The sequence below is a fragment of the Diadema setosum genome, chromosome 1 (assembly GCF_964275005.1).
Source record: "Diadema setosum chromosome 1, eeDiaSeto1, whole genome shotgun sequence".
Taxonomy (NCBI): Eukaryota; Metazoa; Echinodermata; class Echinoidea; order Diadematoida; family Diadematidae; genus Diadema; species Diadema setosum.
Window position 1 is genome coordinate 27,540,655 of NC_092685.1, and position 26,988 is coordinate 27,567,642.

The window sequence follows — 26,988 nt, forward strand, 5'->3', positions numbered from 1 at the left end:
TTCTCGAATAATTTTTTAATTATCGACTCGAGTTGAAGAGCATACTAATTATAATTGCACTGTAGTGATGTTGTCCAATGGACAAATTTTAACCCTATTCTAACTGGGGGGGGTCAAATTGACCCCCCCCTCGACGTTTCGCGCCATGATTCCGCAACGCGCAAAGATTTTGCCGCGTCGTTTCGTGACTTTTTTCATTCGAGTCTCCCGCATATTTTGAGATCAAATTTGCGACGTCCGGGTACACCATTCTGAAGTTATGCAATGTTTTGCATATGCATGTCAACCCGAAAAACGCTCGAATTCATGATTTCGTATGCAAATCCAATGCAAACTGTGTTTTTTTGTTTAATTGATATAAATTAGATTATTTCAACTTTTAACCATTGAAATAAATCAATTCTAATGTAGATAAGCTCGAAAAAGTGCCTCCAACAAATTTTGGCAAAAAAACAATAGAAAACAAAAGATTGAAAAAACAATAAAATACATAAGAAATTAACAAAACAATAAAAAACAAAAGAAAATGATTTTGATTGCGCTATTTTTTACTAGAAAATTGTTTGATGTGTCTTAAGGAACTCTGACACAAAAATTTAATAATCCTTCAGTCTTTTTGATGAAGTTATAGGTGAAAATATGATTTTATGCGTTAATTTGCATAATTAATTTATTAAAAAATATGAAATCAAAATTTTTCTATTGTATGACCATGTAATCTTGTAGTTGACATCTGGCTCTATGTTCAGGCAAAATTTTGCGGCGATCGCGCGATCGGCGGCCGAGATCTGAAGGGGGGGTCAAATTGACCCCCCCCCCCAGTAAAAACTTGGTCTCAAATAGCCCAGTTAGAATAGGGTTAAAGCCTATGATAAAATCACAGGATTTTTTTTCCTTTTTATTTCCTTTTTATTTAATTTGTGAACCAAATGGGAGAGCTCCAGATTCAACTATTTTTTTTTGTTTTTTGTTTTCTGCCACATCAGCGGTTAAGCCGTATCGCTGAAGTGGCAGATGATGTGATGCCATGCTGTCGTGTGACATTGTTTCCATGCTGGCTTGCTCATCTCACTTAGGGCTGCCCAGATTATTTTCCATTGTGTGTTTTCTCTGAAAAGTTGCAGAGAATCGGCCATTTTTTTCCCCTTGCATTGGTAGCATTCATGTGTGTCAAATCTTCCATGCACTAGTGGAGAGATCTCGCAGTCTTGTGATAGGTGAAATTTAAGTCGTTGTGTTGGCTCCGGTTGCATATTCCTTGGTAGACAGAGTGTTAACATTGTCTTGAAATGTTTGTTTCTTTGTGAGGAAAAAAAAAAACGACAACAAAAAAACACCAGAATTATCTCTTGGTAGGCTGTGGAGAACATGTAAAGTAGAGCTCTCAACTCAACTTGGTTGGACTCTCAATTTATATTAAGTGTTATTTTTTTTTAGCATAATTCAAGATTAGTACATAATAATGGGTGATGGACTTGCAGTTATCCAGTAATCACCAAATGCTTTACTGAACCATAACCCTTTTAAAAGAAGAAAAGAAACCCCTCAGAAAATTAAACCAAGACTCTTATTTTGTTTACTTTTTACCCACCCCCCCCCCCAAAAAAAAAGAGAAAAGGTTGAAGTTTGCCGTGTGAAGGGGATGAAACCTAACTGGACATAGTATTCATATATTGCATATGTCTTTAAATATTTCATGACACTAATATTTTGTGAATTATGAGTCAAGCAACAACTTTGCAAGTGGTTAAAGGGATGATGTAGTGTTGGTTGAGATGGGACTTCTGGGTTCCAACATTTTTTTTTGTTTTTCTTTGTGAGATAATAAGAAACATCTTATGAAATATGAAAGAGCATGTTGTTCTAAGAGGGATTCAAAGTTTATTTGATAAGAATTGGTTTTGAATTGGCTGAGATATCCAAAACAGGGGCTTCGTTTTACCTTGATTTTGGATATCTTGGCCATTTCAGAACCGATTTTCAACAAAAAAGCTTTGAATTCCTCGTAAAATTGTATGCTGTGGAACATTTTATAAGTGGTTTTTTTAGGATCTTGCAAAAAGGGAAAAACTCAATCCTCATTTCATTGAATACTATACCATCCCTTTAAATTCATGATGGAAAACCACAGAGACGGAATGAGAAATGACTATCATTCACCTTGGGAAGCAAATTGGCAATGTCTGAGCTTAGAGACGATACGCATGACTTACATTGCATGTGTTTATGGGAGGCAATGTTTTGGTGTGCAGTTCTTCTCTTCTGCTGGTTCCCCCTACTAAAATTCACGAAAGTAAGTCTGCCATGAAATATATCACGGTCTATTTAGTGGAGGGAATGTGTAAAGCATTGTAATATTGGGCCTGTCTATAATCGTAGGATGAAAGTGCCGTTGACATCCATCGGTGGCGGTGAAAAGGAATGCTTTCTGACCTGCACTGTGTAAAATATATCATGCCCTGTATTGCCAATCATCACAGACAAAAGGCAGTACCACTGCTGTGGCTGGAAGCTAGACTAAAGTTCTGAGTGTGGTTTGGATCTTTTCCCTTCGCATATATAAACCCAAATCATTAAATCACATGGCCTTGTGGGCATATGTGGAAAGTGTCATATACAGTACATATATATTGGTTCCATGTTCAGTTAGAGACCATGTTTCATCTGCTGGTCAGTCATGTCTCTGTTGTCCTGGGGGGTGTTTCATCAACGTTAGTCAGCGCTGACAAACACCATAGTAACAGTCAGTGACCAGAGCATCTCATCCAATCAAAACCGAGGATTTTCCTGAAATTGTCAGCGCTGACAACTTGTCAGCGCTGACTAACGTTGATGAAGCACCCCCCAGGAATCCTGCAAGCATTAGAGGACAAATTCACCCAGATGTATGTATGGATTGCATAAATGCAGCAATATTTATAGCAGAATGCATCAGTGAAAGTGTGAGGAAAATCAGTCAATCTGTTCAAAAGTTATAGTTTTATTAAGTTTCTGTGCAGCCATCGCTGAACTACAGTTTGTGCTGTCACTTATGCACAATAACATAAAGAAAGTATTTAAAAAATTCCACAAAATTTCATCTTTTTATGAAAAATACACATTCCCTTGACTTATTAATGGACAGACGTTGAGGTAATATTGTTCTTGCTTTCTGAAAGAGGTACAATGTAAGTCCAGTGCTCTTTCATTTTGATGGAAGTATGAAAATATGTTGGATTTCTGTTTATATTTTCATCATATTTTTGTCCTGCAGTGATCAAGTGATGGCGGCACTGAAACTTTGTAATTGATAACTTTTGAACAGATGGTCCAATTTCCCTCAAATTGTCACGATGCATTTTACTAATATTGCTGCATTCATTAAATCTACACATATATTTGGGTGGTCTTGTCCTCTAACCCTAAATAGACTTGGCTACTTTGAAGATTTTGAGGACTGGGGGAGGGGGCATGATGGCCCCCCTCAGATCTCTGCCATGGAATGTCCACTTGTTAATTTTACAAACACTTAATACCTTAATTGTGTAATTAAGGCTAATTAATTATGCAAATATGCTAATTTTTATGGATTTTTTTTGTTTGTTTTTGGTGCCAATATGGTTGTCTAGTGATCCCTTAATTGTGAAATATGTGAAAGGAAATTGTTTTACATATACTTGTAAGAAAACTGATTGTCTAGGACCAAAAATTAGGTAATTAAATAATTTTACTCGTTATACATTTCAAACTTGGGAATCTCCGTATTATTTTAATTGTTGTTTTTATTTGTTATGTGTCCTGTTGTTTTATGTTTTTGGCTTTTTTTTTCAGAACAATTAATTTCAACTTAAGATCAGATTTTAAAAGCTGAAAAACAAACTGCAAGAAAAACATTTAAGTAACACGTTAGAATCTTGCCTCATTCATTTTACACATAAACACATACAAATAGGCCATTTTTTACTGACATGTGACCGTGATATGTTACGTAACACCATAACCGCTGCAGGTATATTCAGTACATATATTAGGTATCAAAAGATGTATAAGACTCTAAAGAAAAAAAAGTCATGAAGTCTCGGAGGTGAGATCTTATAAATTCTGGAAGTTATCACAAAATTTCCAGGGGGATGGGGGGACCATGATGCTCCCCCCCCCCCCAAGTCCTTTTTGGGGGTTAAGAGGGGAAAATGAAAGTGTTTGTGATAGTGTACTTTGGGCTGCAGGAATCATGTGTGTGCCACTAACTACTCCTGGGCTTCTCATGTAAGTCATCTTATGTAGGTAATGCGTTTGTGCTTCGTTCAGGTCCATGGGCACTTCATCACATGTAGCAAAAAAAAAAAAAAAAAAAAATGCCCATTAGTAGTGTACAAGTTTGTATGTGTTTCATTCAAATCCTGTTTGGTTGGGTTAGCATTTCTGCCAGGAGTATTTCCTTGGTATCGAGTCCCATATATTCCTTCTTCACATATAGTCTCATTCATTCATGTCACACGTTCGTTGTAGACATTTTCTTTCATTTCATTTTGTCTTTGTTTAGATTTTTTTTGATTCCCTGCTGTTGTTTTTGTCGTTTGCAGTCTGAACTAGAAGATGAGCCAGTTAGAGATGAACCAAAGCCGCCAGACGAACCGGTACGTACTCGCGGGTTCTAGTCATTTGCACCTGCTTTTGGTAAGACCATGGCTCTTGTGATATTTCTGGGTATCATATCACAAAGTCATGTGACTTGCGACACGTGCATGTTTTTTTTCTTTCTCCATAATCCATTTGTTTGGAAATCAATCCGTGCTGTGCAGTGTCGTCATGGGGTGTGTGTATGACATTTTTGTCCAAAAAATATATGGCTCAACCCTTTCATTGATACAGATTTTGGTGTGTGCAACTCTAAGGGCTTTCCTGTGCAAATCGGCTCTGAAAGCAAACAAAAGGTTAAGCAAAATCGTGAGGGAGTTGGGCATGATTTCATGATAAAATTTGACATCAACATAATTGTGACCGTGCACCTCAAAATGAACATAAAGTCGCACACACTGATTTTGTGTGAGGACTGAAAATAAGTGAAATGGGTCAACCTAGCCGAACTTGACTTTTTCATATTTTCTGAAAGAGCGGGTCTTCTTTTACATTATGCAAAATTTGGTATCATAAAACGGGCAGGAAAGTGTGTTTTTTTTTAGTAGAGGTGGGCTATAGAGGGTCAATTTTAGGTCACATTTTCAGAACATGCTCATCACACCTTAGTTTGATGACTTTATGCCTACTGACACCATTTTTGAAAAAAAGAACGAAAAAAATGCGAAATCCAGGGTGCCCCGGCCGAAATCGTTAAAAATCCAAGATGGCCGCCGTTTTGGCTTAAAAAAGACATTTTTGGCTATAACTTGGCTATTTTTTTGTCTATTGTGATGGTTTTGGTGTCTAACCCCATGTTTTGGGGGTCAAGGAAGTGGATTATAATGATAATTTTGGTGTAAAACTTAATCTTCCACATGATACTGACCTTTTTCCCATATTTAGGGTTAAATTTTCCTTGTCCTTTACCCCTACCCCACCGCCATTTTTTTGCACTTTTTTCTGTATTTTTTTAAAGTCATGTTATCTACCATACTCTTAATAGCAAGTACTAGCTATCAACCTGGTGTTTTCTACTGACGATACAACAAGAAATACAAATAACTTACGCTATATGTATGTGTCATGCAGATACCGGTATATGTGGCTGGTGCATTCAGGATGCATGGTAACTGTGAAGCCAGTGCTTATACTGTATCTGCTTTGTAGTGCTAATTAGCATTTGGTCATTAGACATGTAATCATACACTACAGTTCTACTGTACTTATGTAGGTGCACAAATTGAATTTTAAAATGACTAGAATAAGCCTTCTGTGATATGCCAATATTGTCCAGCACAAAGGTAATGTTTTGGCTGGATGATGCATCACATGAGCCAATTATTATACTGTACATGGAAGAATCTGCATCAGCAGTACTGTCTGTACATCAGCTTGCTTTGGGCATCACAAGTATTGATGCTGATCTGTCCCTTTCATTTTTTTCCATGTGCTCGATTCCATATGCCTCATGCTCTTGGTCTCAACACTTACCAAGGTACCAGTTTCGTCTTGCACCTTTGTATGTAATCCAATATCACAATTAAGATGCAGAATCATTGATGCCCAGTTCACTATCAACAATATCTTCAAGGTTGGTATGGGCAGTTGGTTGTATGATGCCATTGGTTGACTTTCGATTCAATGCATTCACCATGTCATCTTCAGTAGGCAGATCAGGGGCAGGGAGCTTGATTATCAGACTCTCCTCCAGTCACAAGAAGAGTCAAGTTCACCTTCATTTTCACCTTGAGCAGAGACTTGGTATCGAGACCTTATACAAAGTGTACACGTGTGGGTGTACAATAATCTCAATGGGATATGAGTCTGCGGTATGACAGCTCTCCACCTAAAAAAGCTATAAGTTGAGTTTGATGAGATCTCGGGTATCCAGACATTCCTTGAGTTCATCAACATTGTTAATAGGCCTCTCCATGTTTTATGTTCCTGTAACAGACAGCCTAGATGCACATACTCTAACTGCTTGTTGTGCTTGGGCCACATTTTGGAATTGGAAAAGAGAACTGGAAATAACTGATAAAGTCAACAGATATTAATTACCTCAGCTTTAGGTACTTTCAGTCACAGAGAGTGAGATGATGACTTTACCATTATGATGCTATGTGAGGAACATACATCGTACTAACATTTGTTTGTCATAGAACTGGTTGGAAAATCACTCAAATGGTATCAAATTACCCATCAAACGTGAGGATTCTTACTTTATAAAAGTACAGCAATATACCGTACATGGTAGGGAAAAGCAGGCATGAGAAATAAGGGACCAAGTGGTGATGGTGAAACACCAAAACTAGGCTAAAAGATGAAAAAGCTGACTGAGTTATAGTAAAAATGCGTTTATAGGCAAGACGGCAGATACAATGTACATCATCCAGTAAAGTACATTTGGCTTTGTGCTGGACAATTGGCATATAGAAGGCTTATTCAAGTCATTTTACAAAATTGTACACTTACATTTGTACAGTAGAATTGTACACTTTGACTATTGTTAAAGGTCTATTGACCAAATGTCAGTGGGCACTATAAAGCAGATACAGTATTAGTACTGGTTGCACAGTTACCATGCATCCTGAATGCACCAGCCACATACCGGTATCTGCATGACACATCATATAACATAAGTTATATTTCTTGTTGTATCATTGGTAGAAAACACCAGATTGATAGCTAGAACTTGTTATTAAGAGTATGGTAGATAACATGACTTTTAAAAAATATAGAAAAAAGTGCAAAAAATGGCGGGTGGGGTAAGGGTAAAGGACAAGGAAAATTTAACCCTAAATATGGGAAAAAGGTTAGTATCATGTGGAAGATTAGGTTTTACACCAAAATTATCATTATAATCCACTTCCTTGACCCCCAAAACATGGGGTTAGACACCAAAACCATCACAATAGACCAAAAAATAGCTGAGTTATAGCCAAAAATGTCTTTTTTAAGCCAAAACGGCGGCCATCTTGGATTTTTAACGATTTCGGCCGGGGCACCCTGGATTTCGCATTTTTTTCGTTCTTTTTTTCAAAAATGGTGTCAGTAGGCACAAAGTCATCAAACTAAGGTGTGATGAGCATGTTCTGAAAATGTCACCCTCTATAGCCCACCTCTATTTTTAGCAGTTTATCTCGAACATTTTTTGGTAGAATAGTGTGATTAGGTGTGTCTTTAGAATCCTTTTTTTTTCATTTCTGAAAAACCTTGTCCACACGCTTCACTTTCAATTCTAATAACTTTTGAAAGGATAGTGCTACTGCCTTGAAAGTTGACATTAATGTAATATGGACAGAATGTATTAATGAGGCATGCTTAATTTCAGTTTAATCTGATAATCCCTTCATTGTTGTTACTCTGGTGGTTTACTTTGTTTTTTTGTCCCATTCATCGCACAGCCAGCATGGTTTGGTAAAGATTAAGCGCTTGAATAGACACTGTACTTCAGAGCCTCTTTTCTCAGTTCACACTTTTCCTGAGTTTATGCTTTCTTTCCAGTATTTAGATAGGTTAAAAGAGTCCATTTGATTTGAGTTATACATCATTTTAAAACTTAAAATCTGCTCTTTCAGAATATGGTCTTAACTAAAAATTCATGTCTGGCGACTTTTTGTTTGTTTTGAGGTGCAGGGTCACATATAGTGGGCTATAGATTGTCAGTCAAATCCACGATTGATGTCAGTCAGTCATGAGAGTTAATACCCTTCAGCTCAAGGAGAAATTTCGGGGTTTTGTTTTTTCTTAGTATGGTACATGGAGTCGTATTTCCATACCAAAAGTAGAAAAAGAGAGATTGAGGAAAATGTTCAACCTCATCTGGCCCCCTCCTGCAGTGGCCTTGTCATCGTCATAATCTAAGCATTGTCATGGCGACACTCAAAGATGTTACCCTTTTTGCGGTGTTATGTGTTGCTTCATGCCAAAAAATACTGCAGGATTCACAGATAATCCTGTTTTTCCCCATATTGTTTTACTACACATGTCAATCACAGGTGAGGTGGCAATAGTATTTTTCTAAGAAAGAAAGAAAGAAAAAGAAAACAATGCACTTTTTTCAGCTCTCTTAATACTGCAGTGCTGTTTACAATGTTTTTATTCGCAGACACTGGAATTTTGGATACATATATGAATGTGAAATATATTGTCAGTGGATTCTGTTGGCCCCAGTTTTCACTTACACGTCTCCTGTTGATATTTTTTCTCTGTGATGTATCCAGAGTATAGAATCATCCGGCTCATCAAGCGAGACGCCCCCGCCCACTCCCAAGCACCTCAAGACCCACAAGTTTCTCATCACCAAGTTCAAGACGCCAGTCAAGTGTTCGTACTGCACGTCTCTCATGATTGGCCAGGACAGGCAAGGCATGATGTGTGAAGGTAAGGGGGCATGAATTTTGATAAGTTTCCTCCCGTGTGACTTGTGACTAGTCATAACTCGGCTGTGATGCTTCATTTTTATAGTTCATAGAGCCCAAAGTCGTTGCTCATAAAACTTTTAAGTTATCACTCGTAAAGCCCAATGTTGCCTACATGTGTTTTCGATATTCTGACAGAGCCAGACTCGGTGAAGACAAGGTTTTCACATCTTGGAATTTTAGCTCATTGAAATGGATAATGAATGGATGATGAATTTGGATGGATGATGAATGTATGAGAAATTTGTTGTGAGATGGGGTCAAATTTGCTTTTATAGACAGGTGTGTTTAATGTTTATGTTTCCTAAACTCTGACTCATGACCCACTGTTCCAGAATAGCTACAGCATTTGTTTGTTTGTTTGTTTGTTTTTTTAAAGAAGGAGGCATCTTTGACTTACAGTAATAGTTGCTGTGAACGTGGAAGTTTTCGTATATTTTGCGCGGCATCCAACCTCTCTTATCCGGACATGTCGGGACCGGCGCTAATCCGGATAAGGGATTTGTCCGGATATGGGAGTCTCAATAATAATACACACAGCTGCTGAAGAACGATCTTGCCTTTTCCCGTGCCCTGATGTAATGAAAAGTTTCCTGTCCATGTTCTTACAGTGATTCAGGAGTAGTGAATGTTTAAATGCATGTTAGTTAAATGAAAATTAGATGTGAATATATATTGAGAATAATACGTAGTTCATGTGAGTTTGTGTAGGAATTTTATTTGAGTTGAAATTCCCCTTTTCCCTAGAATTATTACATTGAAAAAAAAAAAAAAATCTCATCCTATATCGCATCCGGATGATAGAGAGATCCGGATAAAGGGAGGCCGGGATAGGAGAGGTCGGACTGCAGTATAGAAATAAAAACACCCAAATTTTATATTGCGGACGAGTTACCTTTTATTGCAGTATGTGCTGCCAAAGCTCTTAGAGCGCTATGGCAGCAGTGAGCTGTTTCAAGTGCTTTCTCATATGCTGTGACTGTCAGTGAAATTGAAAACACTGCAAATTCATCTTACCCAGCCGAGTGCAAAGGATTACATTGCACTAAAATGTCTGCTTTTACAATATTAAGAGGGCATGGCATAGCTGATGCCCGAGTAAAGTAAAGTGATTTGTGATGTCCCAAGACTGTGTGAATAAATGTACATACCTTTCCTCTTCCTCCTCCTCCTCCTACTACTACTACTACTACTACTACTACTACTACTACTACTACTACTACTACTACTACCACTACTACCACCACTACTACTACTACTACTACTACTACTACTACTACCACCACTACTACCACTACTACTACTACTACTACTACTACTACTACTACTACTACTACTACTACTACTACTACCACCACTACTACCACTACTACTACTACTACTTCTACCACCACTGCTACCACTACTACTACTACTACTACTACTACTACTACTACTTCTACTACTGCTACTACTACTTGTCAGCAAATGAGGAGATATAATTGAAGTGCCACACATCATAAATCGGCATGAGTATTTGTACTTCTTTCTAGTGAAAATGTATGTTTCATTGATTAATTTTCATTTTATTTTCTGATGCTGTTACTTTGCAGTATGTCACTATGCATGTCATGTGGCCTGTGCTGACAAGGCACCCAGCGTATGTCCTGTGCCCGCCCAGCAAAGTGAGTGAATTCATCTTTCCTACCTTTTTTATGCCTCTACCACAAAGTGTCACCGGAGGCATGGTGTTTTCAGGTTGTCTGTCCGTCTGTCGGTCCGTCCGTCCATCTGTCCATCTGTCCCTCCATCTGTCTGTCCTTCCGTCAGTAATCAATTTTGTGGACAGTGTTAACTTAAAAAACATTTGAGATATCAATGAAACTCGGCATGTATATGAATGAGTGGGCCAAGGTGTGCCTATCAACTTTTGGGTGCACCTGCTCAAGGTCAAAGGTTGAAAGGTCAAGGTCAAATGCTCCAAATTTCACTATTGCCCCCACATCTATGTAATGCCTGAAGGTACGTGTATTTCTTGAATCTTAATGTATACATGTATGACCAAATAAAGATTCTCCATTTCTACTTGGGGTATCATCATGAAAGTTAGTACATATTTATGCATGTTCTACCTGACAGTGATTCTCTTGGGAATTTTAGGGTCAAGGGTCAAAGGCTCAAGGGTCAAAGGCCAGGTTACAATGCTAAAATTTTACTATTCAATACTGAAATTACACTTTTTCTCCGTACCTGGAAAATTACTCTTTGCGTAAACTTGTAAAAGGGTCAAAAGTCAAGTAAAAATCCTCACATCCCCAAATACCTGCTTCTTGGACGATATAGCTGTTCATCCAATTAAACGTAGTTCAAAGAAAGTGAACATTCAACACATGTGTGACAAACCTGTCATTTTAATATTTTGCCAATAATGTGAAACTGTCATCACACATTGTCGAGGCATTGCACTATAGACCTATTGGGAGAACCATGCATTATGGCGGAGGTATACCAGTTGCCATAGCGACATTTGTAGTTGTGTTTATTTTTGTTATGGAAGTCATTTTTACCTTTTTCTGTGAAGATGTGCGTGAGAAACACACCAAAGTCAATTCTTAAGGGGTTTATTACATTCAGTTGTAATTAATATGTTTTGAAATGAGATGAAAAGAAATTAATTCTGTTACTTCAGGTCATAGTTTTCCCTTGCAATCTGTGGTAGCACTTTTCCTTCTGCTGTCTTACTGTACGGTGTGTCATTTAGCAGATCATGTGGTATGGTAGTGGTACTGTATGTTTCGGTAAATCTATTTTGACAACAAAGGATTTTTATTCTTTTGACAGAAAGGGTCGATGAACTTTGGAGTTCAAGTTGCGCATATGTGAGGTTTGCATACGTGCAGCAAAGCACGTGCTCTGCTTGAACGAGGCGCCTCATAGCTGGAAGCTGATGATGTCAACAAAAGGCTTCTACTTTAGGAAAATGGGCGATTTTCAGCATGCGTGTATGGGTGGAGAGGGAAATGAGCTGCTTGGCAGAGATCTGCGCTCTCTGAGTGCTTTTGTAGTTATGAATCTTTTTTGCTGTTGCTTTTAATAATTGCAGTTGATCTCAACTGTCATTTTTACATTCTGCAGGCATTTTTAAGTGTGGATGAAGATGATATTAGCAAACATTCCATTGTTCTGTACGTTTATGTTGCCCAGTGGCTAAACCACAGGGGATAGACCCGGACCGAGGCATCGGCACAGCGTACGAGGGCTTCCTGAGGATACCCAAGCCCGGTGGCGTGAGGAAGGGCTGGATGAAGCAGTTTGTAGTGGTGTGTGACTTTAAGCTCTTCCTCTTCGACGTCTTCGAAGGGAGGAACGGTCAACCAACCAACGACGTTTCACATATCTTAGACATGAGGTAGGATGTAGTGCAACAACACTGACATCGCTATATCTATTGCAGTGAAATAGATTCAGACTGTTTATTGCACAGGCTATGCAGGGATGCCAACTGTCACTTTTTTAAAACAGTATTTTGTACTTTTTTTTCCCCCAAGAACATGTCAGGTTTCATGGAAAATACTGTTTTCCCAAATTGCATTACATGGTGCTCCCTCTTCAACAAACAAGCTTTTGCAACAAAATAATGTTAAAGTAAGGACAAATTCAGATCCCAAAATCATTAAATATATGACGAAAGAGAACTGCAGATCCCGAGAACTTTGTTATAAGTTATGAGAGTACCAAATATGTACCAAATATGTCTGTTGCAGGAGAGGTAACAATACTATTTTTCCATCAAAACTGTGCCTTTTCAGCTCTCAGAATACTGCAGTGCTGTTAACAAGGTTGGCATTCCTGGCAGTGAAATCATTGCCTCATAACTCTCTTACTGCTTTGTGCACAAAAATATCACAAAAATCACATTTCTGGTCATATCAATTTCACAGTTGCAGACCTCTTTTTCTCACTTACACATTATGCTATATTCAGATAATGATGAAACGACTTCATGCAAAAGAAAAAAGATAATTTGTTTTATTTTCAGTTAGGAAAAAATATGAAGATTTTTGTAAGAGGCAACATCACTTCCTTTCTATTTTTTTGTGTGTGTCTAATTGTAGCAATCTCCTATCATTCAGTTTGTCATGTTATACTCTGCATATCCAAAGTTATCCTACAGTGGATTAAGTTTGCATTTGATAAGCATATATCCTTTTTATTGATGTATACAATGCAAAAACAATAAAAGAAAAAAAAAAGATGTGTTAAATGGCACAGACTCAGCACATAATCAATATTGGATCATCATGAGACTGCTTCCAACCGACATTACTTATTCAGAGATCTTGGGATTGTATTTACTTTGGACTCCATCATCACTGCGTGTAAATTAGACCCTCTTCCAGCAAAGCGATTTATTGTTAGTTGAGTGCTGAACATCTCATCTTCTCTCACATTCACATCGTCTTGTCCATGCTTGTGCTCACTCAGGGACGAAGAGTTCTCGGTCAGTTCAGTTCTAGCATCTGATGTCATCCACGCACCCCAGAAAGATGTGCCGTGTATATTCAAGGTGAGACCTCCTTGCCCTGTCCTGGTCTGTACATCTTAGCAATCGTCATGCAGTAACAGAGCTGCCAACTAGTACTGATTTTCAGTAATTTCTACTGAAATTGGACAAGAATACTGAAGGTTACAAGCAAATTACTGATTTTAGAAATCATTGTCTATGATAAATTCTATAACACTGTTAAGGATTACTGATTTTCACTCAAAAAAGGTGCAAATTACTGATTTTCAGCCATCATAGTACTGAAAGGCTTTCACAAAAGTTGGCAGCTCTGCAGTAATCATACCCTCGAACTTGGATGTCCCTAATATATTTCCATTCATTCAAATTCACTTTACCTCAGATATATGCCTATATGACTTGATTCTGTTATCAGTCCAAATATGATTCAGTGGTAATGTGGGGCAAGCTGCCTTTCTTTCTTTATTTCAATTTCAGAGATGTTGTCAATTATGTTTGTGTAGTCTTCAACCCACTGATATCGGATGCGGCACAACTTTGCTAGAAAGGTGTTTGCCGATTTGCAGGCACTTTAGTGAAGAGCAATATGAGTTGTCATTACGTGCAGGAATACTGTAGCAAACTTGTCCTTGACCTATCACGAATGACCTGTCACCCCTTGACCTTGCGCCCCCTCACCCCCTTACCCCCCTCTCATCATCCGTGACCTGCCAGGTCTCGGTGTCCCAGCTGAACCCTCCGGGGCTGACGGCCCAGCTGCTGCTGCTGGCCGGGACTGAGCAGGAGAAGCGCAAGTGGGTGGACGCCCTCGCCAGCCTCCACGGCCGCCTCAAGTCCAACCGCTTGCCGGACCGGTCAGTCTTCAGGGCACAGGAGGTCTTTGACAGCAGCATGCCCCTGGTCAAGGTCACACACTGTGCTGACCTTGTCGGTGAGTTCTTTGTTTTGAGGTTTTGGGTTTTTTTTCCAGAATGATTGGGTACCAACATTTTTATCTGTGTGTTCAATATATCACCAGTTTTGGCACTTACAAGGCACACAGTGATAAGAATTCAGATCTTCTATTTGAAGCTACTTCAGTGAAACAAAATATTTTCACGACATGAAATTTGCCTCTTACATTCAATGCATATGTGATGCGCTCCGTCGGAATGAGTCAAAAGTCGCAAAAAATGAAATCGTAGTTATGCCTATATATGAATTCTACAGACTCTAAGCTTTACACTGATATATAATACAACTCATTTCGACATCCCTATAGATCATAAAAACGAATATTAACTACGCTTATGATGTCAGTCCATTTTCTAAATAATGGAGAAAATCGCTCTCAAAGTTCAGGCTATGTTCAAGCTCACGACCTGTTTCTTTCACGGGACGAAACAATACAACAGTCCTGCTTAGCGACGGCGTTTACGCTCCATCGCACGCACTACCATATAAGGCGATAGCTTGGGTGTGTAAGATAATTAACCAATCGCAGGACAGGTCTATCATTAACGATTCTGACCAATACGGCAGCCCGAGTGTAAACTTCGGTGCGTTTGTGTCCGTGCCGCTGCCGCCGCATGAATGAGTCGGTACGCGTTGTGGGTCGGCTGCGGTGTAGTTTGCCGCAAGTTTTGAACTCACAAACAATAGGAAACAGTAGAAAGAAAAAAAGGCACGCAATGCGTATTACGAGAAGCGTCTTTTAGTGAGGGCGTTGATCGCTCCATTCTCCTTCCATGTTGTTGTCAATGGAAACGTTTACCAAGTACCAATAGCTAAATAGAACCTGTGAACCCATTGTAGGCGGGAGTTCAAACGACAGCATCGGTAGAGAAAATCAATGAAGTTAATTAACGATAGTCGTCTTTTGAGATCGTGTTCTTTGCATGTACTAAAAACCCTCAAATTATGCACATGGTCGTAATGTTGCAGAGCATCAAAGACTGCTTTCGCGTCTGTTCTGCTGCAGCTGTATACAGTCGTAACATTCTGAATTCCCGCCATATTAGGCACAATCCTTTATAGACGTTGCGTCCACAGTAATTATCGCTTATCACACTTGCCAATGCTGCACATACTATACGTATCAGAAGCAAAGGTTGATGTAGGCCTGAGAGTTTCACGTTGGGTTTATATGATTGTATCATAAATATACTTCTTATTCTCGGTCACTTTTGTAATACCATAGCATATAAAGAACCATTAACTTGTGGCTTAAACTTAATGTTTTTTTACATCACATTTACAGTTACAATCTTTCTGCATTTGAGATAGATAATTATACTGACAAATATTCGGAATTAATACTTAGGCCTTCCTCATTTCGTTTTGTATTCACAAACCTTACTAAAATAAAAATGATTGCTTGATTACTTTCGGGTAAAGGAACCACCGGAAAAGGAACCGCATTTGATTTTCTTGTTAACGAACCTAAGCTAATAGCGAACCATATTTCATTTTGTGATTAACGAACCTTCAGAACAATCAATTGTATTACCCCCCCCCCCAAAAAAAAAGCATTTCAATGTCATGCGTTGTCAATAGTGATAAAAGGCCCGTTTTTATTTCGTAGTGTGTCTCAGTACTCCTGTGTTTATTCTTAAGGATGTGCCTCTCTTTATGATTGCGATTGATGTTCAACTATTTCTTTCCCGCAAGCTTGAAAAGGAAGAAGCTAAAATAGAGGCAAGGAGACGAGTTTTCTTCCATGAGATACAATCATTAAGACATACATTTATTCCCGAAAGTTGTGTGATTGCTTATGCGCTAAAGAATTATGTCCATTACATGTATCAGGCACTATACAAAACGGTTGAAATGTGCTGAAAGTCGAACTTCGTTTTTTTTTTTTTTTTCTATTTCCATTTCAAGCGGGGATAGACTATCACATTAGTTTGTCTATACTGGCAAGAGACATTAGTTTTCCAGTACATACTCCGCATTTAAACAGTCGCCGTATTTTCGTGGTCAGAATCAGATAATGGACACGTAATATATTACAAAAATGAAAATACAAAACAACGAACATGTCATATGTACAAACGTTATGAATTTATACTTACCTGTAATAATCTGCATAAAAAACAAGCACTCCAATTAAATAATTTAATAGAATTAATAGAACACACTGTACACAACGATATCATGCATGGCAGATCGAATCAAGTTCAATTGGTGAGAAAGCTAAATGAAGTTAAAAAGTTGACGTCTTTGCGTTTCTCTTTCAATTTATGAAAACAGAATTACATTGTATATCTATTGAAGCGGATTGTCTCTGTTGCGAATGATCGTCATACATGTATATAGCATTGTTAGTCTTCTGAACAAATCAGAAACCCTAAATACTTTAATTTTTGCTTGATAATGTAATAACCCTTATAACTTTATAAAGGACTCGCAAATTCAAAGTTTCAAACCGTATACTAAAACATTACATTGTACATGATGTATTTTAATGCGTTGTGCGTTAGCATGTTAATAGCATCAATCTGCCTTTTATTTTCCCTACGTAGACCGCACAGAAACGTAACCAAACGTTACCAAATACAGTGGAATGCATTGTACGGCGTGGTATTATCATTAGAAGTATATTATTTGCTTGAAGCAGTAGTCAAACCATGTGTCATTTTCGTAGCGACATCACTTAGGAATTAGAATGTATGAAGATAATCGTTACTTAATTATTTTGCGCTAATAGCATTTACATTTTCCAACTGTTATTGACAGGATTATGTTACTGTGATGGTTACGATTACGAATGTTGGTTATGAATTCAAAAGACTGGTTCATTAATCGAACCATAAAGGTAATAGCCGTTTTGAAAGTAGTTCGGTACAAGTTCAAAACGCAATCGAAGTCATCGTCATAGGGGGAACTGATAGCTCTAGAAAACTTGTTTAGGCCAGTAAAGATTGCCGTATGCAATCTTTGTAGAAAAGTTTTGACTTAGGCCATCTTTTGAGTATTTTGAGAAATTATATAAAGAACCATTTGTTTTGATTATGTCAAGAATTAGTTTGAACTATGAGAATAAAAAGGCGCGGTTATAAATACCTCAACAATGTCGTAGTGCGATTAGACATGATGGGTAAAGTGAATTCATGACTTGTTGACTTATCCTTACTGAATTGATGATCACTTCTGTAAACCATCAGTCAAGTCTTGTAGATGATACCTCTGTAATCGTAGTCAAAATTCTTTTGAGCGATGAGGCGAAAATCAACAAACAAAATGCCATGTATCATCGCTCGAGTTTCCAACATTTGGCGTCACCCGACCAACAATAAGTGCCGTATCAAATGGAACATTATATTGTGGGATAGCAGACTGTGTTACGATTTTTAAATATTGCGAGCAATTGTTTAAAAAAAAGGAAAGAGAAAATGAGGCAAAGTTCAAGAAATTCGATAAAGCATGTAAATGCAGGCGATCATGTTTAATAGTCAAAGTAAGAGATTACAATCGGCCATGCGGATGTATATGATTGCCTTATTTACATGTCTGATTTTTGTAAACTATGTTATATTCAAATTTAAGTTCCCTTCCCTCGATAAAAGTTGTGTTGGGTTTTCGCTAAAGGCATTTATTAGGAAACGCTATAAAAAACGACAACAAATGCCTGCTATACATCAAGAGATGACCTATACATACATGAAACACAAAAATTCTGTACGTTCTGATATAATGCAACTGCTTATTTGTTTGTTTGTTTGTTTTGAATTACCATGGTCTTTGTCGGGGTAAAGATGAAGAAAAATAGTAGAGTGTATCACTCTCAAATCCGGATTATTGCGATAAGTGTGTATTCCCGCCCTTTCTGTACAGGTAAACGATTTAAGCTTGGTATGCTTTTATAAAAGCCTGGTGTCACGCAGAAGAACTGATTCCGCGATCGCTTTTAACCTTTCATAAAATTCACGTTTTAAGATAGTAACGATAGCTTGTAAGAGATAAAGTAAGTTAGCGTCCCTGACTGTGGTTCTGAACACAAAAGGGGATTGAAAAATTCTTTAACAAATTAGCAGTCATAATGCCGATCCTCCAACACTGTTGCTCCATAACAGTATGTCACTGATTCTGCTATCAATGGCGAAGAAAGAAAACTGGTTGCGTGATTATCCACCCCTTGACAGCAGGAAGTTTACCTTTCATTGTTCAAGGCTTCGTTGATGCGGGGTTTACTCGGATAAAAGGCGTGAACAGTGTCACCCGAGTTCTTTCATTCGAATTCCTCACAATACACAATTCAATAGGCAATTAGCGCTGCTACTTCGCAAAGCTGTTAGCCAAATTCTTTGCAGACTTGACCTCTCACATGTCAGCTACACGTAATACACGACAAACAGCTATCATTACAAACATTCTGATAAAAAAAAATGAAGAAGCACACTTTTGAGTAGCGACACAGCTTTCTGTCACTTTCTCAAATAGGTCTTACTTCTAAAAAATACACAGATGACAAGAGTCAGAATATCCTCCAAAGGGAACACGAGCTATTTGAGCATAATAATAATGTTTGTCTTCCGATTTCTCTCCATGCCGTCACGGCCCAAACCATCATAAGTAAATACGGCAATAATTTTTATTAACCAGGGAAATAATATTACGCATTACATACATTTGGCTAATTATCACACAAATTGTCGACTTTATAAAAACGAGAATATTGACAACTTAGGCCCTACTATATCTCCAAAGATGAACTTTAAACAGCAAGTCACATACCAGGGAACGAAAGTTATAATCATTTGAATGAATTCATTAATGAGACCAATAACCGTTGTAAAAGTACACACACGCATCACTAGAGAGGGTTCAAGTTCGATATGTGATCATTTTAGCTCATTGATAAAGTATCATAAATTTTGCGTGATCGTCGTTGGAATAAAAATTTTTCAGCGCCATTTGTGCGTCACATCAATCACCACTTCATGAAATGTGGTGCATGTATCAAACGCAACTCGCTGGTCATGCAATTGATAGCCTTGGTCAGCTCACTGTTATTGCGTAATTCTAAAGCCCTCGCCACCGCCGCCGCACACACCATGCTTTGTTTTGTCTTCAATGGGGTCAAGAGCAATGCTTCATTAGCATACGCCCTAGCAACGGAGGCGGAGTCTCGGTCGGGCGAGAACAATAGGTGCGAAACGCAACGCAAATGCGAGCGTTCGAAAAAAATGTAACCGAAAAAAATGGTCTCAGAAAAACTGTGATTTGGGACACTTGTACTCATTTTTACACGCTGAAATTTTCTGTACAAATAGATAAAACATCAAGGAATCAAAATCCGTCATAAAAAAATTTCGACCCGAGCAGTGCTTCCCCTTCATTTTCGGCTCATTACGGGAAAACTCCCCGTGCGACTTATGACTCATTTTGTTGGAGCGTCACACATATAGTGTAGACAAGAACTTTTGTGTGCATTGTACAATATTTACTTGGAATAAATAAAGTGGCACAGGTACCTCAACTGAGTGTTTGCTTTTGGTTATGTAATCAGTAGTGAAAATATCACAGACTGTTTAAGTTTGAGAAGGTAAGAATATCTTGCAGGCATCATGTAACCTCCATAGGACCTATATGATGCCGAATGTATGTTGTCACTTTGCAAATTGCAAGAAGTTGTAGTCAGAGGAGTTTGTTTTTGTTTGAACTTCATATACATGGCCTGTTATGGTTGGCCAGACTGCAAAGCATAGACCAGATGCATGCTACAAATATAGGATGCACATGTCAAACAGAGACTGAATACTTGTTTGAAAACACGATTGAAGCTTATTCTGTTGTGATGAAGCCCCACTAGGTATCAAAGTGGTGGTAGCCTGTGGCTTTTTTGTTTTTTCTTCTATCAGGTTCCCATCTTGTAGTGAATGTCATGTTCTTTTATTCTTCTCTTTTCGCTCGTTGCAAACAGATGCCAACCGCTTTGTGATCGGTACGGAGGATGGCCTGTACACGGTGGAAATCTCCACAGGGTACATAGTGAGGGTAGACCGCAAGCAGATCCACCAAGTACGGGTACTCAAGGATGAGCAGCTAGTCATTGTCATATCAGGTAGGTCTTGGTGTGGGAGTGGGAATGAGATGCTTAGTCGAGCATTCGTGTCAGAACAACGTGTGTTTCTTTCTTAAGTTAAACATTGGATAGAAGAATGAGTTGCACAAAGTTGTGATTATAGTGAGGAGTTGTATAAGGGCAAATAACTGTGTACTTTTATGAGATTACCTTTTTTTTGAATCTTTGTTGTGGTCTGTCCATAGCAAGATATGTACTTCAAACCAGTATTTTGAAGTTGAATAAAAAAAGGCCTTGAAATGGATTTTAGAAGTCGTAAAGTCAAAATGGACTAACATGTGATTGCCAACATCTAGATAGTCATTTTGTAGGTTGAGAACACGAGTCCATGACAGGATTGTTTGCAGGTGATGTAAGACTTAAAAGCTCTCCTCTAAATGACCCGTGACCTGAAAATTATGTTACATCTCTCTGAGCATTTCTCTTCTCCCCCCCCCCCCCCTTTCTGAAAATTTTCCGCCACCTGTGCAGGAAGGGGACGGCACCTGCGCCTCTTCCCCATCGCCTGCCTGGACGGGGAGGGGACCGTCATCAAGGTGGAGGAGCCGCGGGGCTGCACCATGTTCACCACGGGCCTCATCCGGCAGGGCTCCACCACGTGCATGTGCGTGGCCATGAAGCGCACTGTGATCATCTACGAGTTCAACCGCAAGATGGGCCGGCACAAGCGCATCAAGGAGGTGACGCTGCCCGCCCCCTGTCAGTGCATGGAGGTGTTTGGCGGCCGTCTCTGTGCCGGCTACACCTCTGGTTTCGGTCTCTTCAGCATCCAGATGGTGGACCAGCATGTCCAGCGTAAGTTGTCAATCATTACATTTTTCCCCGAGTTAGCCAGAAGATACAGTTACAAATGTGTTACGTTCCTAGCTTTATTCTGGAATCTATTTGGCATGTAGCTTCTTGGTATTTTTTATTTTTTTTTTAAATATATCTCAGAGTTGCAAAGCTGCCAAGTATACATACTCATTGTGTTTCCGTGTCATTTTCTTTTGTGTTTAGGGGAGGGGAGAAGTGTGGGGGGGGGGGGGTCAGCATCAGTAGTGGACCAAGCACATTTGGAAGGGTCTCCTTTGCAATTTACAAGGGAGGAGAAAACTATTGATAGAATTCACTTTTCATGACTTGACTCCTTATTGATGAACAGAAGTAGGATGCTCATAGGTAGAACATGTATGGATTCATCTTGATACTCATAATGGATGCTGTGTTGATTATCAAAGACTTACCAAAGACTAGATTCTCATTTTTTTTTTTTTTTTTTTTTTTTTTTTTTTACAATCCCATCTCGTACAAAGGATCTACGCTCAGCACCCTTACTGTCAATTTTCAAAAGAATCTAAAATAGTTCCTATGTTCTTTTGACTTCATTATTGTTACGATGTAAATCATGTAAAGTGCATCAGTCAGTTTGATTGAAAATGCAACATAAAAAATGACTGTTTATTATTATTACGCTGATTATTTTCCACACCCAGCCCTGCTGAACATTGAGGACCCATCACTGAGATTTCTCACTGAGAACCCGACGGAGGCGTTGGCTGCAATAGAGATCAGCTCCAGGGAATACCTGCTTTGCTTTTCAAGTTAGTACTCTGAAATCTCTGTCTGTTGACGTAAACATATCATTGCATTTTGGTTAGTCAAGAGTTAGTCAGGAGTTAGTCGGGAGTCACACTGTAGCGCTTTTTTTTTTCAGCTGTATAAAGTAATTGTTTTGGGGTTTTTTGGGGCTGTGATGGGATGACTGTGATAACCAATGAGCAAGCTGTTCAGAGTCCTGCTTCAGCTTGACTTTTATGAATAGATGTATGTTTTACATAAACACTCAAGTCTTATGATGCAGAAATCTTTCCTTTAATAGAAAAATATTGACTCTAGGGTAGCAATGAAAATGAAACAACAAGTGTGCACAATGTAACCAAGACATTACATGGATGTAATTTCACTTTCTGAGAGGTGTGCATTCTGCTGTTGGTCATGACATGAATGTCATATTTGTCACTCATTTATGATTTATGTATAGAAAATAATCTGAGTTTTCATGTTGTTTCTTCTTTGTTTCTTATTTTTGAGGGGGGATGGGATATAATTCTGTGTCAGCAAGTAAGTAATTAAGAATTAACATGTCTGAGCAATTCATCATTCTTTGGGCTCTGAATACTTGAGGTTTACAACAAATATATTCTGGGATGCATTTTCAATGAATATCTGTATCAGTAGGTCACACGCACTTGAGTAGGTACTCGTAGAGACTGTACTTAAATAGCATCTTATTGCCTGCTAAAATATTCAGCTTTACCGGTGTTTGGACATAATTTTCATACAGTTGTTAAAAGATTGTTTCATGTTCGTTTTCATGCATTTCTTTTCTGCTTTCCCTCTCCATCCCTCTTCACATTTCCATCCACGTTTTTCTTCCCTGGTCTGTCTGTCTGTCTGTCTGTCTGTAAACATCCTCTCATTCTGCCCTGCAGCTCTTGGTGTGTACGTAGACTTCCAGGGCAGGCGGTCGAGACAACAGGAACTCATGTGGCCATCTCATCCTACCACAATCGGTAAGGCATCCGGCTATGGAAGTTTGCAAACATGCAGAGCTGTCATACTGATCACAGAACTCTGTTTTGCAACTCTCTGTAGAACCCATTTGCATATTTCTTTAGAAGGACCCTTGAAATGTTACAGGCAAGTGAGCCTGTTCACGCGGTAATATGAGAAGATAGGACACATCTCAACCATTTCTAGGAAAAATCAAGAAAATTAAAGAAAAAGAGACGGGCATACCAGATCTTTGTAACATATAACATCGCTCTCCTAGAAAGGTCACTGAATGTGGAAAACCTAACAATGTTAAGCCAACCGTGTGTCATGGGTGCAAAGATTAGTGCTATAATATGGGCTTAGTCCATTATTGAGCCAGGGCAAAATTATTATAGGAGCTCCCTCTTTGAGGAAGGTATGTCTGCATTGATTATTCCACTTGAGCCATTATGGCTCAAGTGGTTAAGACTGTGGACTCTCATACTTGAGATCCTTGGTTCCAATCCAGCAACAGCAATTCTTGAGCCGTATTGCAAAGTATTTGATAATCTTCATCACCGAGTCCATCTTGGAGTGTCTTAGAAGCTGTTGATCTGATGGTTGCTTGCATAAGAGCATTTTATTACTTTAATGGCCGCCATATAGAATGGATAAAAGACTCAAACATATCTATTTATGCATTGCACTATGATGTTCAGAGAATTTTGTATTATTGGCAGAGTTACAAGGTGATAGATGTGAAGTGCAGCATTACGTCACACTTGCCTGAGACATGTATTCCTTTTTATTCCCCTTGTGACAGCCTTCAACAATCCGTACCTGATCGTATACAGTGACATCTCCGTAGACATCTATGACATCAAACTCATGGAATGGGTGCAGACAATCCCCATCAAAGGAGTGAGTTGGAAACACCCAATAGCCATCTCTCAAACACAATTAGAAAGATCTTACGCAAATATATATATATATATTTATATTTTTTTTTTAAATGCCTCCGCCACAAAGTGTTGCCGGAGGCATTATTTCCATCTGTAAGATTGCTGTGCATTCAGCAGTCGCAGTGCCATGGTGCATACATTCTGTTTTTATGCCAGTGTTGTTATAAAGTGATATTGCACTTATTCCATGTCCAGTGTTATGACGTTCATTTTCTGTGCAACACGTTTGTTGGTATCTTTGAAACATCCTCAACTACATTGTAATATATTGACAATTTGTCTAGAGTGTATCTAGAGGAATTATTATATTGTAATTGCCATGTCATACATTGTAGTCGAAGAATTTTTAAGAAGAAAATGGTAACATTTTTCAGATTGTTAGGCCAGGACATTTTGAGTGCTGGGGACTTTTCAGTTTGTTGACCATGCTTTCGAACCAAAACTGGGGGCCGATGTAGCGTGATGATTTTATGGCATCTCACCAAGAGTCCCCAGCACCCAAAACACTTCTGGAAGAGCAGACTCATGAACTCCTCGCCCTTGGATGGGATGATGCCATGAGATGCACGTGAAGGAATATGATGGTTACGCTGTTACCTTTCGTTCCGTTGTGTCTCACAGACTCGGCAACTCTCGTGGGACGGAAGTCTAAACCTGAGCTTCGTGACGGACCTCCATGCGCCCCGCCTCGTCTACTTCCACAACCGGCTCTCGGTGTCGGGTGAGCACTTAGCCGCAAGTTTTGGGGTTCCGTAAAGCGGCTGTCTGTCTGGGGCAATCAGACAGCGGCAGCAATTGTTGACACTGTATCTCTGTTGAGTCTGATTCAATGAATTGAGGGTATTGCAAGGGAAGGCTTGGAGAAGTTTTGAAGGGAAGTTTGTGAAATGCTTGAGCAGTTTGTTTCCCTAGTTTGAAGGTAGCAGAGCCATACCACACATGCAGGCAAAACTTTAAAAACATGTTAGAATTGATGATGAATATGCTTCTTATATTTGTAATGATTACTTTCTTTGTAATAATTATTTTCTTGTCACCATCATCAATTAGCATTTAAGTATTGAAGAATGAGTATGAGACAATTTTTTCTTCTCTCTTTTTTTTTTTCTCTGTCTATGACATGGGAATCAGATCCTGCACATATTTCAAATGTTTCTGAGACTGAAGTTACTGTCAAAGAAAATTTATGTAGTACTAAAATTTGACACAGGTGTGGTATTTGTGCTAATACCTATTGTTGTGTCACTTATATGTAATTTATGCTTACACAGCTTACAGCTTACAGCTGATTCCCTTTCTGTATCGCAGTACATATTTCCATTCTTGATTTCCACACCATTTGACGTGCACTGTATACATCTCCTCTTTTTCCAGTAACTATAATTAAAGTTTGTAGCTCTCACTTTTATCTTGGTGTGTTATTTGTTATTTATTAAGTCATTGTAACTATTCTAACCATTTGAATTCAGATGAGGAGAAGCTCAACATCCCAACAATAGTCAAGTCCAGCAAGCAGGCTGCCAACAAGAGGAAATTTTCCTTCAAGTCCAAGGAAGACATCAAAAAGTGAGCATTGCTATTATCCCTTTGTTTTTTGGATTTGATTTGACGGTATTGCTGCAAACCCAAGAAGAGTATTCCAAGTTTAGATTTTTGTGTTTACATTCATTTTCCTTGAGCCATGCATCGCAATGGGATTTAAAAAAAAAGAAACCCTTTAATGCTGCTTTATGTTTGCAAATTCTCCCTGTGCTGAGCCCCTCCCCTCCCCTCCCCTCTGCCAAAAATGATTAAAAAGAAGATCCCAAAACAAAAACAAGAAAATACAGATGATTTATTTGTGAATGATTTCCCATGATTAGCATGTTGACTGTTTGGGCTTTGTTTGTGAGTTCGTGCCCATGGGAATTCACAAGTGATAATGAAAATACAAGCAAAACAAAACAGAACCAACAGCAACAGCAAGAGAGAAAAAAAGAAAGAAAAGCGACCCAAATGATGCTTACGGTACGAAGAAGCCCCTGAAGAGATACCCACTTGATCCTGCATGTCTCCCCAGCTGTGTGCAGAGACTTGATGCTGTTTGATAGACCTATGTTTTTTTAGCGGCCTGTGTAGGAGTCAGTCCCATTAGATGCATGATGTAGTGAGATGAAAGCATCTATGGTCTCACGGACTGCTGATGTGTCTTGGCAGTAATAGAAGGGTCAGTGCACTCACACTTGTGTTGCAAATGATTATGTAATGGTCCTGGTCCCAGGGCAGGTGTACGTCACTGGTATGCTTTGCTTGCAGTGATGGGTGTTTGTCAGTAGCATTCTGAGCAAAAAACAAAAAACAAAACAAAAAAAACAAAACAAAACAAGTGTAAGTTACACTGTACGTTGGATTCTCGGTGTCGGTACCTTGTACATATTTTTTTCGATTATCGAGTAGCGATTTCATCATCTGTTATTGTGTACGCACGTAAATTTAATTGGACAAGTCTGTGACAGCATTTGTTAACATGATTTTTGAGATTGTAAAAGCTTCATTAAGCGGGAGGTATAATTGGGATGTTTTAGCAGCTCACCATCAATTTTGTTTGATATGCTATTCAACAACCATATTTGGAAAAGGCTGTGAACATTGCCATGGATTCAAGAAGTGACTCGAGAAGATATCTTCTTTTTGCTCTGTTCGGGAAGTGTATATTCCTCTGAATTTGATTAAAAGAGAAGAAGAAAAAACAGACTGAAAGAGAAAAGAAATCTGTGTTTTGCTTAGATTAAACTGTGTGACAACCTGCATGAATGCTGTGTTCAATGCTTTTGTCGTACCTAAACCTGTGTATCCTTGTGTTTGCTTATTACACCCACCTAACCCTTTGAAAAAAACAACAAACAAACAACCAACCACCATCCAAACAACAACAACAAA

The 26,988-nt window shown here is 38.7% G+C and overlaps 1 protein-coding gene across 1 annotated transcript in view; it reads left to right on the forward strand.

The window, feature by feature from the left end:
- Window positions 1–26,988, forward strand: part of LOC140229209 (serine/threonine-protein kinase MRCK alpha-like) — a 123,026-nt gene that overhangs the window by 83,103 nt on the left and 12,935 nt on the right. Inside the window, exons 23-35 of the mRNA XM_072309482.1 lie at window positions 4,563–4,616; window positions 8,823–8,982; window positions 10,613–10,684; window positions 12,204–12,408; window positions 13,485–13,566; window positions 14,239–14,455; window positions 20,429–20,569; window positions 21,062–21,385; window positions 22,066–22,173; window positions 23,065–23,145; window positions 23,931–24,028; window positions 24,691–24,790; window positions 25,539–25,635. Coding sequence (XP_072165583.1) covers window positions 4,563–4,616; window positions 8,823–8,982; window positions 10,613–10,684; window positions 12,204–12,408; window positions 13,485–13,566; window positions 14,239–14,455; window positions 20,429–20,569; window positions 21,062–21,385; window positions 22,066–22,173; window positions 23,065–23,145; window positions 23,931–24,028; window positions 24,691–24,790; window positions 25,539–25,635 — 1,739 coding nt within the window. The remainder of the gene's footprint in view (window positions 1–4,562; window positions 4,617–8,822; window positions 8,983–10,612; window positions 10,685–12,203; window positions 12,409–13,484; window positions 13,567–14,238; window positions 14,456–20,428; window positions 20,570–21,061; window positions 21,386–22,065; window positions 22,174–23,064; window positions 23,146–23,930; window positions 24,029–24,690; window positions 24,791–25,538; window positions 25,636–26,988) is intronic.